At 42.8% G+C, this 15,830-nt stretch overlaps 1 protein-coding gene across 1 annotated transcript in view; it reads left to right on the forward strand.

The window, feature by feature from the left end:
- LOC311243209 (F-box and WD repeat domain-containing 11-B-like) overlaps positions 1–15,830 on the forward strand; it is a gene marked incomplete at its 5' end in the record, with an annotated part of 130,725 nt that overhangs the window by 52,045 nt on the left and 62,850 nt on the right. Inside the window, 1 exon segment of the mRNA XM_084332341.1 lies at positions 4,967–5,057. Coding sequence (XP_084188467.1) covers positions 4,967–5,057 — 91 coding nt within the window.

Genomic DNA, 15,830 nt, shown 5'->3' on the forward strand with positions numbered 1-15,830 from the left:
TTGTTCTGGTAACCATTTGTTCTGATTTGTGATTTTTAATTCTGTATTATACTGTTTATTTTATTCTATCTTTTAGAAAAGCTTCAATGGACTGGTGTTGAAAACTAGCACTTAAACTATAAACACGCAAACAGCACATCTGGTCTGTCCACTGTGGCTGGTCCAATGTAGCTGTGGGGTCTATTTTAAATAAAAGTTTTCATTCATTCAATAATAATAATACACTTTTTTTGTATAGCACCTTTCATACAGGGGATTGCAGTTCAAAGTGCTTTACATCCGTAAGAAATAAGACATAAAATCAGTGTAAAACAAGCGGCAAGAGCAAAGCATAAAGTGGCATAGAATAATCCAGATATATTAATAAACATCATATTGGAATGTAACGTTCCAATAAGCTTCTTGAATTTCTGTAATCTGTTACAAAACATGATAAAGGTCATAGTATGCACCCAGCGGATAGTGGGGTGTAGAGATAAAAGTAAAAAAATAAGTAAAATAATAGCAAGGTTAAGACTGGGGAATAAAATGATAATATTGAGAGATGTAATTATGTCTCTCACCCTTTGTCACTTCAGCAACTTCAAACTGTCTGTTAACTGCGATTACACTGGGAAAAAATAATGCTGTTTCTTCGCCAAGTGGTATCTTTTTGTTAAAATAAGCTCTACATTGAATAGCTCTACATTCCGACAGCCATCACTGATATAGTGGTCAGTAACATTTAGTCTCCCAGACAGTCCCTCCACTCTGCAGTAAACACAGAATACAATTTCTGATATCCCGTTCTTGTTTATTTAAAAAATATATTTTTTTTATACTTGTTTCAAGAAATCCTGCCAAGCTAAATTTGCTTACTTCATTGGTAGATTATTTGCTTAAAACTAGTTTTCATTTTTTTTTTTTAAGTTTTTCTTGACATGGTGACTTGATTATAGACTTTTTTTTTTTTTTTTTTTTTTAACCTTAAGTTGAACCTAAAATATGTTTCTGACAACATTTCTAACGGTAAGTTTGATATGATAATGCTGGATCTTCAGTCATATTTGATCTGCAACGCCTAGTTTGACAATTTGATCTGAAAGACATGGTTAGGGACCTCAAAGACTTGTTAGGGGACCTCAAAGTGAAGGCATTGAATATTTCCCCCCATAAAAAAATCCCCAGAATTATGAAAAAGCATTTTCTTTTTCAAATCGAAGTGGTGTAGTATAACCAACAGGAGACTATTGATGTGTGAAGTGATTTTGGGGACACCACACTGTATGACAGTGAAGTTATTGAATCTTTTTGTACTGTTGCACTTTTTAGACGGTCCCTGCGCACTCGCCTCACAGCTGACTGCACATAGAGATCAATATTAAATGTACAGCTCCGAGGACGGCTCGTTTGGGTGAAAATAAGGTTGTAGCTCGTTGTCTACCTTACTACGCTAGGAAAGAGGCGTCCTTTGTGTTTTAAAAACATTTCCCTTATGACTTATTGATCGCGGAACTTCGAATCTGTGAATATCTTTCTAACTTTACCTAACCACAGGTTGCAGGCGACAGTGGGTCGAATTAACATTGAAGTTCTGTAAAAAAAGGTAGTCCCGAAATAGCCCCCGTTTTCGACCGAAATCACCCTGAACTTTTAGTCCCACGGACTACATTTCGCTGTACTTCAGGCCATCGTTCCGCTGCGGTGTAAAGACCCGCCAAGATTAAGAAAATGTGTCCGCTGGTGCGTGAAAAGGGACTCGAGGCATTCCATTGTCCCACTAGAACACGGAAGGACGGGTTTTGCTCTGATCAGATCTTTTGTATGGTCACGGTTAAATGAACAGACCAATGTTCCCTACGCAATCTTTTGCCATATATCGGTCCTCGCATTAAACAGTAGTGTGCAACAAGACCGCTCGATGCACTCACAACTCCCAGATGACTTGTATTTCCAAACGGGGCTTATTGATTATTGATCTTCTCTCTCTCCCCCCCTGAGTTGCCTAGTAATGGTGATCTTTAAATACTTAAACCTGCGAACATGTCACCCGCTTAGCTTTATACAGTCTTGTTGTAACTAAGATGTGCTGAAAAAAAATCTCTTTTGTGCATAGATCACTGGATTTATTAGTTTATAATACGCATTTCCTGGTTGAAAGCGGATGACATTGGCGAAATGGACGATAAATGTTGTGTTAAATATTTAACCTACAAACTTCGTCAAGCACCAACCCCAAAGTTCCTGCACTTCAAAAAAGTATAATATGATTTGTAGATGTATACAGATTGAAACTAAATTGAGCCAATCAGAGGCGTCAAATATGATGAAAAATGGCATTTTCTTTCCTGCCGCGCCAAGCAGAGTCATTGGCGAGGAATAATGGCAGCAGGACGCAGCGACTCGAGAGACAGGATTGCGCTAATAGTTCGTTGTCGGATATGTATAATCGCACGATACATTCAGACAGTGTTGGATCTAACTAAATGGATTTATGGACACATTTATGCCCGGACCACAAAGCTTATCGAAGGGTTAGCGGCGGCGCAACGGCTCTACCGGTGAGTCCGTCAGCCTGTTATATGTAAGGGATAATGTATAGTTAGTGCTACGAGGTCATTGTCGCAAAATAATTGACCGACACGGAGTTTAGAACACCGAGGCGCCTCGCCGAGGTGTTCTAAACGTAGTGAAGGTCAATTATTTTGCGATGATGACCGAGTATAGCTATACATTATCCCGCTTATTACATGGCTAACTTACTAACAATATACCTAATTCATTTTACACCATCGACAAGACGAGATCAAATGCAGACGCAGTTGTTCTGTGGCTCCGCTGTCAGCCCAAATAAAGTTATTATTATTATCGCCGGCAGGTCTGTGGTTTGATTGCACTGATGAGTGCAGCTGTGCATATGCTGAGCTTAGCTTTCGTGACTGCGATCTAAATGCTTGATTGTGATTGGTCAATAGCGCTAGTTACCCGTATCACCGGTGATTATTGCTCTGTTGCCCATGGCAGCGGTGAATTATTTTGTCTGGGGCTATTGACCAATCACAATCAAGCATTTCGGCGAATGTTAAAACGCCATGTAATAAGAAAATATAATTGTTGCTTTAATCCCAGGCGATCTTTAAATACTTAAACCTGCGAACATGTCACCCGCTTAGCTTTATACAGTCTTGTTGTAACTAAGATGGGCTGGAAAAAAGAATTCTTTCGTGCATAGATCACTGGATTTATCAGTTTATAATACGCATTTCCTGGTTGAAAGCGGATGACATTGGCGAAATGGACGATAAATGTTGCGTTTAATATATTTAACCTACAAAGGACTGTTCCGACAGCACGATATTGATAGCGAAATGTTTTTAGTGGGGCGGCTAAGTGGCACAGTGGGCAAGGCGCTCGCCACTAATGCAGGAGATGCTGGGTTCGAGCCCAGCTCTCGGCGTTGCTTCCGGCTTGGCTGGTCGTTCATACTAATACAATTGGCAGTGTTAGGGGGTGGGAAGCTGGTGGGTGGGGATCGGACGTTGTGAACAGCGACTCCTACAGGTCGGTTGGTGCGACTGCGCAGCAGAATCAGGAAGCAACGGGGGCGGCGTGCCCTCCAAACGCAGACCCCCGCCGCTGAGAGAAAAGGTGAAAAGATGCGACGGCTGCTTCCTCGAGTACCGGAGGGGACACGTGATGTAAGGCTTCGTCCACATTGCAGCCGGCCTGTGGGAGGCATGGCCTAACAGCGTTCGAGAGAGGGGAGGGTAGAATTGGACGATACGAAATTGGGACGGGAGAAAAATAGAAAACGGGAGAAAAAGTTGATCCAAAAAAAAAAGGAAATGTTTTTAGTGCATCTCAATAAAAAAAAACTTTTTAAATGCCAGTTGAAATGAGATGCTGCGAGTACTTGACCATTCAGAACGTCGAGCACCAACTCCAAAGTTCCTGCACTTCAAACAAACAGATACACTAAGGGGGTGTGGCCTAAGGGGGCATGGTCAACATCGGCCAATGAAAGAGGATATCCCTACCGAGTCCAATGGCACAACCCACAAGTCTCTACGACAAACGGTTCAAGAGATACACTAAGGGGGTGTGGCCTAAGGGGGCGTGGTCTAAGGATCAGGGGAGTGGTCAACATCGACCAATGAAAGAGGATATCCCTACCCAGAGTCGGGGTGTTTTTTAACCAGGCAGGTCAATTAAGAACAAATTCATATTTGCAATGACGGCCTGGCGAGAGGACAAAAGGGTATCTAGAAGGGTAACGGGGAAAGGGGACACGTTTTTTTTTTTATATAAAACAGAAAAGAGACTGACGTAAGGGAAATAATTAAAACATGCATCAAACAAACCAACCAAATACAATGACAAGGTATGTAATACATGAAGCAGAACAGACAAAGTACAGTTAACAGGCTGGGTGACAGTTGCATGTGTGTGTAAACAACTCTGCCATATGAGTCCTTAAAAGTAGTGAGCAGGATCAATTTGTCCATTTGTGGACAAGAATTATGCTGCAATTGGAATTCCCGGTGATGACCATTCTCTTTGTGTAATATAGAGACCTCTCAGTCTTTGCAATGTGGGTGTTGTGTTCCGTTATGTTGCAATGTCAATATGAATTCAATATATTGTTCAAACTGTTTTTAGTTAAATCTACCCATTGATAAAACAATGAGAGTAAGATCCACATGTCCCTGAGGTTCAGTGTGGTTTGAGGACATTTCAGGACACAAAGCATTCGTTTCTGCCACAAGGGGGAGGGGTTTGTCCTCATACATATCTTTGCTCCCACTGTAAGCATATTCTTCTCCATGTTGTACTGTACTTTCAAAATCACACATGCACACATAATATTGAGAGGGTACATCTTTGCGGGGCTGTTGGAAAGATTGTTTGTTTGATTATTCTTAATTGTCTGGTCGTAAGCAATCTGCTTCTCATTGGTTGCTTTTCCCGCCTGTCATCCTTTTTTCAGGGAGAAGTATCTGTTCAAGAACCGCACTACAGAAGTCCCGCCCAACTCCTACTACCACTCCCTTTATCCCAAGATCATCCAAGACATAGAGGTAACGGCATCCGATCAGAGCGTGCAGCGTTTAAAGTCTTCGTCGTTAGGCACACGAAAGAGTGACGTGTGTTTTTCTGAGGTGTTCAGCTCCTTCCTGCTGCAAGTATAAAGACTAAGAAGAAGAAGAAGAAGAAGAAGAAGAAGAAATAACCCTCACACCCAACTGTGACATCACAGTCTTCCCCCCCCCCCCCTTTTTTTTTGTCAACCATTGATATCAAACACATTCAACGTCTAGAGATTGAATTACCGCTTTTGTTTGTTTTGAGAGCGACTGAGGTCGGTGTTAATCTGCAGTATATTGCGTAGCCTCTTATTCAAAACATGTCGACCTACATTGTGATCACATGGCATCTCGTGTCTCTGTGCTCATGAGGAAGTGTAGTCAATAGATTGTACCATAAACACTAAATATGCCCCCCCCCCCTTTTTTTTTTTGCCATTTTAGATTTGAAAATGGCATAATTGTAAGGTTGTCACATGGGACTGAATTGCAGCCGGGAGAGCCGTTTCTTGTTTCCGGTTATTTTATTTTAACTTGATTTTATAGTACAAAATATCTTTGTGTTGTTCTATCTATTTTAGTTGTATACTCGAAGTCACTGTAAATGAGGGAAACCTCCAGTGTCCCTCGAGTTTAAATAAATAAACACCTTATGAGAACGGGCAGACGATGGAAGACATGTTGTTGTGCGACTACAGTCCTCTGTAGCCTTAACACTTCAAGTCGATATTTCACCGCCTCCAAATGTTTGGCAACAGAATGTGCAAAGTAGTGGTTTCTATATAAACACATTTACGCTGCTTCCCATGTGACTTCCTATTGGCCAAATAATGTCAACGTGCACTTGTTTTTATTTCTAATGTACAACAGTGTTAGATTAGATTCAAATGTATTGTCATCATACACCACAAGTACAGTACAACAAAAATAAGTTTGCCATCCAACCAGAGTGCAAATGTAACGGTAAAGTGCAATAGTAATATACAATGTACAGGTGGTTAAACTGGATATAAAATGTATACATTTGTACTACTGAGTAATGGTGCTAATCAGATAGAGTTGTATTATTAATATGTACAGTGATACAGGTATGAAGACACTAAGCCCTCCATAGCCTGCCCCCCCCCCCCCCCCCCCCCGACTGACCTCCTTCTCCCCTACCGCCCCACCCGTTCCCTCCGGTCCTCTTCCACTCTTTCCCTCACTGTCCCGTCATCCAAACTCAAAGGTTTTGGTGACCGGGCATTCTCACGAGCTGCACCCCGACTCTGGAACACCCTCCTCCCTCAGACCGGCAGAGACTCTCCCTCACTCTCCACCTTCAAATCCAGACTCAAAACCAACCTGTTCTCCCAAGCATTCAACCTTCCCTACCCATAACCACCCTCCTCCAACTCGCCACCATTTCCCCCTGCCCCACGTTCTCTCCTCTCCTGCCCCCTCCCACCCCCCTTGGTTTTCCCTTACTCTCCTCCCGACTGTCTCCCCTACTCACTCCCGTATTTGTTATCCATTACTCGTGGTATTATGTTCCTGTGTATTCTTATTGTCCTCCGTTTCCCTGTGGTTCTATGTTTCTTTGTTTTCTTTGTTTCTTTTTTGCCTATTGTCAGCGACTTTGGGTCTTTGAAAAGCGCTATACAAAATAAATGAATTATTATTATTATTATGGTAGTAGTAAGTCATACTGGCCGGCAGCGTAACTAGTAAGAGTAGTTAAGGGATATGTACAGATATAGATATAGTATCTACAGATATGTAAAAGGGATGTATATATATACATATACATCTTTAGTCACTCAAAACTGAATGCTACCTCAAATTGTACCGCCATCCACAGCCGCACACAATCGGACCATTAAATATTCCATGACGATTACATTTTGACCAAACCATCACACTGGTAACCGTCATCCATACGACCAAATGTAAGTGTGACTGGGAGCTGTCATGGTTATTGCCACTGGTTTGCTGTGACTGGCAGCTGTCAGGGTTATTGCCACTGGTTTGCTGTGACTGGCAGCTGTCAGGGTTATTGTCACTGGTTTGCTGTGACTGGCAGCTGTCAGGGTTATTGCCACTGGTTTGCTGTGACTGGCAGCTGTCGGGGTTATTGCCACTGGTTTGCTGTGACTGGCAGCTGTCGGGGTTATTGCCACTGGTTTGCTGTGACTGGCAGCTGTCAGGGTTATTGCCACTGGTTTGCTGTGACTGGCAGCTGTCAGGGTTATTGCCACTGGTTTGCTGTGACTGGCAGCTGTCAGGGTTATTGCCACTGGTTTGCTGTGACTGGCAGCTGTCAGGGTTATTGCCACTGGTTTGCTGTAACTGGCAGCTGTCATGGTTATTGCCACTGGTTTGCTGTGACTGGCAGCTGTCAGGGTTATTGCCACTGGTTTGCTGTGACTGGCAGCTGTCAGGGTTATTGCCACTGGTTTGCTGTGACTGGCAGCTGTCAGGGTTATTGCCACTGGTTTGCTGTGACTGGCAGCTGTCGGGGTTATTGTCACTGGTTTGCTGTGACTGGCAGCTGTCGGGGTTATTGCCACTGGTTTGCTGTGACTGGCAGCTGTCGGGGTTATTGCCACTGGTTTGCTGTGACTGGCAGCTGTCAGGGTTATTGTCACTGGTTTGCTGTGACTGGCAGCTGTCAGGGTTATTGTCACTGGTTTGCTGTGACTGGCAGCTGTCAGGGTTATTGTCACTGGTTTGCTGTGACTTCTTTCCCCTCTGTTAACTCTGTTAAGACGGACCTCTGCAGATGTCTCCTCTCTTTTTACACATAGCTTCATGACACGCTATTAATAAAGTACATTTAATAGCTGTTGTGGAGAAAAGCGCTATTCCAGTCCCGGCGTACCGCTCCCAGGACCGCTTAGACCTCGCGTCTGTTTTTAAATGCTAACGATATTTATAAAACGGGTAGCTCAAATAGAGTAAGCTTATTGGTCCCTGGCTGTGGTATATCGGACCATATACAGCGACTATAACGTCTTAATTCCTTTTTGCACAATTGGGTATCGCTCCACGTCTGAAGACATGCCAGCTAGACGCTAGACCTCTGTGGTGGCCCACCTGGAGAGAGTGGCCCACCTGGAGAGAGTGGATCAGCTAGACGCTCTCTGTGGTGGCCCACCTGGAGAGAGTGGCCCACCTGGAGAGAGTGGACTGAGCGGCGCATATCGCCAGAGGAAGAATTGCCTTCTGAATGTAAACAAAAAAGCCTGCATAGAATAGAATAGAATAGAAATACTTTTATTATCCCGAGGGAAATTTTGACACATACTAAATGTAGAACATTGTCACGACAGAGTAAAAGCAGCATCATCAAAGGCTGACGGGCAGTGGCTTTAGTCTCGCTGGCTCAGAGAGAGTTATTAAAAAAAAGATCACTAAACTGGCTGAAGATCTAGCATTAGCTGCTACACAACTGAAACCGTTTCTTTGTGTAACGTTAGCCAAGTGCTTTGCTGGTGGAATCGGCTGGGCACGGCATAGGGGAGTGGGGGGGGTGCAATTAGGCCATACCTGTGTGTAGTGGGAGTGTAGGCCTGAAGGAACATGGGGCCTAATCTTGATGGGAAGAACGTTTCTTAGAAATGGGGGGGAACATAGTGCTCCGAACAGCTCGGACTCTGTATGAGGAGCTTCCTACGCTAAGTTAGCAGCTGCTATGGTTTGTCATAACATTTACATTTAGTCATTTAGCCAATCGCTTTTATCCAAAGCGACTTACTGTAAGTTCTGTGCGGCAAGTCGGCAGGTAGGGTACAACTCTTTCAGCCGAGTAGCGATGTTCATCGAACAGTGCTGAGACTGGGGTGCTGCAATACTTTATACTTTAAATACTTTAATCATCCCGAGGGAAATTTGGCACTACAAATCGCTCACAGTAAACATTTAGGCAGACAAACAAATCATGAATAAGAATAACAAAAGATTGCCTAAGAATAAAATAAGCCTAAGAATAATTATAATAATAAGATAAAAGAAATTGTCCGGGATTCACATTTCCTATGTAATGTATGTACATTCTAATTAGTGCTGTCAGGCGATTACATTTTTGTATCTAATTAATTACAGGATTTGTAATTAATTAATCGCATTTTAATCGCATAACCATTTTAGGCCTGATATTCTATATTCTATAATCATATTTCAAATGGCATGTGTCCGGATGGCAGAATTCAGTACTGTATACCTACAAAACCTTCTGTTTAATCATCTTCCATTTATTCATTTGCTTAGATTTTTCAGGTCTGGTCAATTTGAGCATGGTGTTATTCAGTCAAAGATAAAAAAAAAATAATTGTATTCTCATTTGGTTCATTACAATTTACTCAAGCCTAGTAACAGACACAGTATTTCTGACACTGGGAATACATTCCCTGAGATCCATAGATGTCCCTAGAATCAGATACCAAGAACATGCAAATGGTCCATATAAAAAAAAAAAAAATCTGTAAATGTGTATTATACATTCTTATGGAATGAATGAGATTAAAAAATATTGAAATAAAAAAATGCAGCTCTCTGAGGAGGGGGGTAATGTGTGGAGATCAGGCGGCCGCTGTGTTCTGATTTCTGAATGAGTGGCTTGGTGGCGGCGGTCAGTGGACCAGCAAGCAAGCGGTCGAGGCGAGACATGATGACTGTGTTGAGTGGCTTCTTTTGTCAAGAAGGGGGGCGGAATCCTTTTGACGTTGCTCAGGAGGAATCCGCAGGTCGTCATACGGATACTATCCCCGCTGTAACCCAGGGCTCTACGCTAACCTTTTTCCCAAGGAGCACATGTGCTCCTAAATGAAAAAATTTAGGAGCACACAAAAATATTTAGGAGCACAGTGAAAATATTTAGGAGCACAGTGAAAATATTTCAACCGTTTTTTTTTTTTTTTTTTTTTTTTTTTTTTTTTTAATATAAATAAATATATTTGTACTGTGCGTGCGTGTGCAAACGGGACACATCTGTGCAATAGCACATACCACTGGCCCACTGTGTGTGTGTATCTGCGTGTGCAAACGGGAATGGGACACAGACATTTGAACTATTACGTGATTAATGCCTAGTTGCCTACTGTGGCAAAGTTGTAGGCCAACAACTAGGCCTAATAAAAAAGGCAGTGACATTGAACTACTGCTACAAAAGTAACAGTCACTTAACTTTAGCTTTTGCCCCTTTTATGCATACAATGCCTATATTTTGGCTAGTGTTGCTCTTCTAGAATAATAATCCTTTCAGGGTTGCCTATTGAAATACTGTACACCTCCAGTACAGAAACATTGTTTATGAGTTTGCGTGTCAGGTAGACCATTGATTGACAGTCGATTCTGTCAATTACGTCACACCGCTTTCACCCACCTCTGCTGTTGATAACGCTAGCCAAGTTAGCACACACACATACACACACGCACACAGTGGGCCAGTGACTTTGGTGTAGGGGTGTAACAATGCATCGCAATGCATCGATCCTAAGGGGAAAATTCAACTGCATCGATTTGAAAATGTTAGAATCGATTATAATCGCAATTTTAATGTGTACACAGTGTTGCTATTCTCATGTCCATTACAGCCAACACAACGACATATGCTACTGCATCACCGTTATGATTAACAAAGCAAGGCATTCCTTTGGTTGCATTAACGTTGTATTACCGTACTTTTCGGACTATAAGCCGCGGCTTTTCCCCCCATTTTTCGACCCTGCGGCTTATATAACGGTGCGGCTTATATGTGACTCGACGTGACCAAACCCGAAAATGTAAAAATCTAAATATTGCTTTTTTGACTGCATTGAAATGTTATTTATCTGTTCCCTTATTTGCTAAACTTAATACAACTTGTAAATGAGTTAATTCTTGTTATTTGTCCGACAGTATTGTGTCCCAATGCTAATTACATATGGTAATTAAACATTAAAACACCTGTGGCTTATAGTCCAGTGCGGCTTATATATGTACACATCATTCAATTTAGCTGCTGCGGTCAGGTGCGGCTTATAGTGCGAAAAGTATGGTACTATTGCTATCGATAAATCTAGGACTAGAATAAGTTAACAATGTTACTGTCTCGGAAGCGTTATTTTTTTCCGTAGCCGCAGTTTGCGGAGACGCTCTCTGATTGGCCACTGATGTTTCTGGTCATGTGACATGTGCGCCCAATCGTGTGACGCCTGTTTATTTCACCGGTTAAGCTTAGGCACTCTTTCGAAGTTGGTTAAGGTTAGAGTTTGTCTTATGCCTCTTTTCCATTGCATGGTACCTACTCGACTCTACCCTACTCGCTTTAGGTACCTGGTACTTGGTTCCTTTTCCACTGCAGCTGCAGGTACTAAGTACTCAGTTTGTCTCCGTGTGGGGAGGCGGGGCCGCTGGTGTACAGCATGAGAGCTCCAGTATAGCTATGTCCGTGAGGGCTTGGCACAAGCCAGAGTAAAACACAGTTTTCAATCAATCAATCAATCAATAACAACATTAACCAGACTCGTTGTGTCTATTCTGCTAACGCTACCTCTCATTGTGTCTGTTCTACAAGCTTGAACGTTACCTAGGCTCTCGTGTATCTGCTAACGTTAACGTTAGCATTAGGCTAACAACAAGCTTTCGTTACCTCTCGTCTATCTGCTAATGTTAGCATTAGGTAATAACCGGTTTAAAATGGATGGTGATTACCTCACGTCGTGTCTATTCTACTAGCATTAACGTTACTAGTACAAACAATCAATAGTGAGTTATATTGATCACGCTATGTACGATAGCCATGCTAAAACGCTAGCTTAGCACATTAGCACCTAAGCACAACAAGCTTAACAAATCAGCTATCTTTTTGTGAGACTAAACTCTCCGCTCGGTGGCAAATTGTGTTGATGTCGGTTTTGTTTCATCAATAAATTAGGCAGAATACACAGTGACTATCTTTTTTTGTTTATTGCACTTGTCCCTGCTGCAAACATAATGAAATCCTACGCGAGGCTAAATAAAGATGGCGGCTTTCTGTTCTTGTGCAGGATGCTCCAACGAGTGACTCGTCTCTCTTCTGACCAGCGGTCTGCAGTGTTTCACGCGACTTTTCTGGTACCACTTCTACCCGCTTGGTACCTCGACAGAGCAGGGACTAAAAAAGTACCTGGTACCAGGTACTTTGGTAATGGAAAACAGAAAATGCTGAGTAGAGTAGAGTCGAGTAGGTACCATGCAGTGGAAAAGGGGCATTAGAGCAGGGCAATAGGGTCCAGCTGCAGACTCGGAGCCTCGAGGTCCAGATTGGTACTTCCGACCGCCACAGGACTTCCGACCGCCACAGGACTAATGCGGAAGTATCTCGAAGTACGTCTGACGTACCTCGAATTACGTCTGACGTACCTCGAATTACGTCTGACGTTTCTCTTCATAAAATAATATAAAATCAGCAGCATGGGGAGGGCCGGGGGGAGGGGAGGTACAGGTAGTAGAAGACATAGAGGTACAGGTCACATAATTATAGTACAGTGGAGAAGTAAAAATGGAATAAAAAGGCAGTGTAAACAATATACAATATTATTAACTCTAATAATAACACGCCTCGCGGGCTCATTATAATACGAGTCACATAATTATAGTACAGTGGAGAAGTAAAAATGGAATAAAAAGGCAGTGTAAACAATATACAATATTATTAACTCTAATAATAACACGCCTCGCGGGCTCATTATAATACGAGAGCCGTGGGTCTGCATTGTATAGAGCGGATCCCCCGGCCGTATTCAAGCGCTGGAGCGCTTTGCGATGGATCAAACTGTATTAATATAGTAGTAATAATAGTAGTTGGCTAGTTGCGCGCTTCTGGCCACCTCCCGCAGTGCGCGCATACACACATACTGTCTGTAGCTATACAGTACGTGCAAAATTAATTGTCAAGAGCCTCATCTCATCTGGCTCTGCAAATAGATCTAGAGTCTGAATATCATATAATAGCCTGCTGATGATCTCTCTCTCGAGTCAAATCCATTCTGAGAACGGAATGCAGTGCCCGCGACGAGGGTCTTGATTGATTGATTGATTGATTGATTGATTGATTGAAAATTGTATTAACAGATCATGCTGGACCTACAAAAGGCCTTTGACACTGCCAATCACTCCATTCTTGATTGAACATTTTATTAACAGATTGCAGAATGGGTACAGTACAGTACAGCTCAATACACACAATTGTTAAGGGGATGCAGACCAGAGAAAGACTTTCGTCTTGTTTACATCAGGGTCCCCCATTTTCAATTCATCAGGACATATATGACATACCAGATTTGCAAATACAGTATTGTTTGTGATACAAAAAGAGTCCAGAAAAGAGAGTATATACATTTTACGTAGAAACTGTACATTGGAGGAGGTTGGGTATAGGTGGGGGGGGGGGGGGACTGTACATTGGAGGTGGTTGGTGGGGGGGGGGGGGGGGGGGGACACTGTACAACTGTACAAGCAAAACTGTACATTGGAATATTCAACCATACTTGGTCATTTACTGTACATTGGAGGGGGTTGGGTTACAACACAGGAGCAGAGTATAAACAACAGTACAGTACTGTTTCTCATTCCTGTACTGTTGTTTATACTCTGCTCCTGTGTTGTAACCCAACCCCCTCCAATGTACAGTAAATGACCAAGTATGGTTTTGTCAATATTCCAATGTACAGTTTTGCTTGTACAGTTGTACAGTGTCCCCCACCCCTCCTACCCGACCCCCCCCCCCCCCCCCAAGGCGAAAGTCTTTCTCTGGTCTGCATCCCCTTAACAATTGTGTGTATTGAGCTGTACTGTACTGTACCCATTCTGCAATCTGTTAATAAAATGTTCAATCAAGAATGGAGTGATTGACAGTGTCAAAGGCCTTTTGTAGGTCCAGCATGATCTGTTAATACAATTTTCAATCAATCAATCAATCAATCAATCAAGACCCTCGTCGCGGGCACTGCATTGATTGATTGATTGATTGAAAACTTTATTAACAGATTGCAGAATGGGTACAATACAGTACAGCTCAATACACACAATTGTTAAGGGGATGCAGACCAGAGAAAGACTTTCGTCTTGTTTACATCAGGGTCCCCCATTTTCAATTCATCAGGACATATATGACATACATGACATACAGATAGTCAGTACTGCTACATCTATACATTTATGACATACCAGATTTGCAAATACAGTACTGTTTGTGATACAGAAGGAGTCAAGAAAAGGGAGTATATACATTTGACGTAGAAACTGTACATTGGAGGAGGTTGGGTGGGGGGGGTTGGGTACACTGGGATATTGACAACCATACTGGGTAATTTACATTGGAGGTGGTTGGGGGGGGGGGGGGGGGCACACTGTATAAACAAGCAAAACTGTACATTGAGGGGGGGAGACTCTGTACAAACAAACAAAATTGTACATTGGACTATTGACAAAACCATACTAGGTAAATGACTGTACATTGGAGGGGGTTGGGTTAGGATATTTACAGGGGCCAGTGTTGAATTGCAGTCTCCCGTAGGTGTCTCTTGAGAGAGGTTTTGAAAGTGGGTAGTGATCCACATTCCTTTACAGCTTTGGGTAGGGCGTTCCACATTGATGTGGCATAATTGCGAAACGTGTTTAGTCCCTTATTTGAGCCGAATCTGGGTTTAACATGATTTGTGGAGCTCCCTCTGGTGTTGTGATCGTGGTATTCACTGACCTTTGGGAAGTATTTTGACATGTACATGGGTACCTTGGTCGTGTAGTGTATCTTGTAGACCAGGCCCATTGCAAGTTGCTGTACTCTGTCATCTACTCTAAGCCATCCCAGGTTGTCAAAGTGGGCAGGGGTGAGGTGGGTTCTAGGAGTAAGGTCAAGCAGTAGTCTGACCAGTTTGTTTTGAGATGTTTGTAATTTTGTTTTTAGCGCCTTTGAGGTGCTTTGGTACCATGAGGTGCAAGCATAGTCGTAGTACCCCTGAATGAGTGCTCCTGCCAGAGTCTTCAGGGTATTCTTGGTTACCAGAGAGGAGATCCGGTACAAGAATCGAGTTCGTTGGTTGACTTTTTTTATTACATTGGATGCCATTTTGTCACAGGAGAGATTAGCCTCTAGGATGGAACCCAGGTAGGTAATTTCATCTTTCCTTGTGACAATATTGTCACCCACTGTAACTGAGAAGCCGTCGGTCTTGCTGAGTTTGTTATTTGAACCGAAGAGAATGGACTCTGTTTTGCCCATGTGTAATGATAGTTTGTTATCAGCGAGCCATATGCAGATTCTGCCTAGTTCCGAGCTGAGGGTTTTTTCAACCTGTAACTTGTTCTTGTCAGAGACCAGCAGGGCTGAGTCGTCCGCAAACAGGAACAAGTTGCAGTCACAAGCTGACGACATGTCATTTGCATAAATTAGGAACAGTAGCGGTCCTAGTATGCTTCCTTGTGGAACACCACAGCTCACTGTGAGAGGGGGGGATAGGGTACCGTTTACCTCCACCATCTGTTCCCTCCCCTCAAGGTAGGATTGCATCCAGCTCACTGATAGACTATCAAAACCAATTGCTTTTAGCTTGTCAATCAGAATGGAGTGATTGACCGTGTCAAAGGCCTTTTGTAGGTCCAGCATGACCATGCCGCAGTATTTGCCTGCGTCCACCTCTTGTTTGATGTGGTCATTCAAATAGAGAAGGCATGTGTCAGTGGAGTGGGATGTTCTGAAGCCAGATTGGAATTCGTAGATTAGATTTTTTTCCGCTAGGTACTTTTCGACCTGTTCGTAGACTATTT

This window comes from Notolepis coatsorum (genome assembly GCF_963971535.1).
Source record: "Notolepis coatsorum genome assembly, chromosome: 16".
NCBI classification, from domain to species: domain Eukaryota; kingdom Metazoa; phylum Chordata; class Actinopteri; order Aulopiformes; family Paralepididae; genus Notolepis; species Notolepis coatsorum.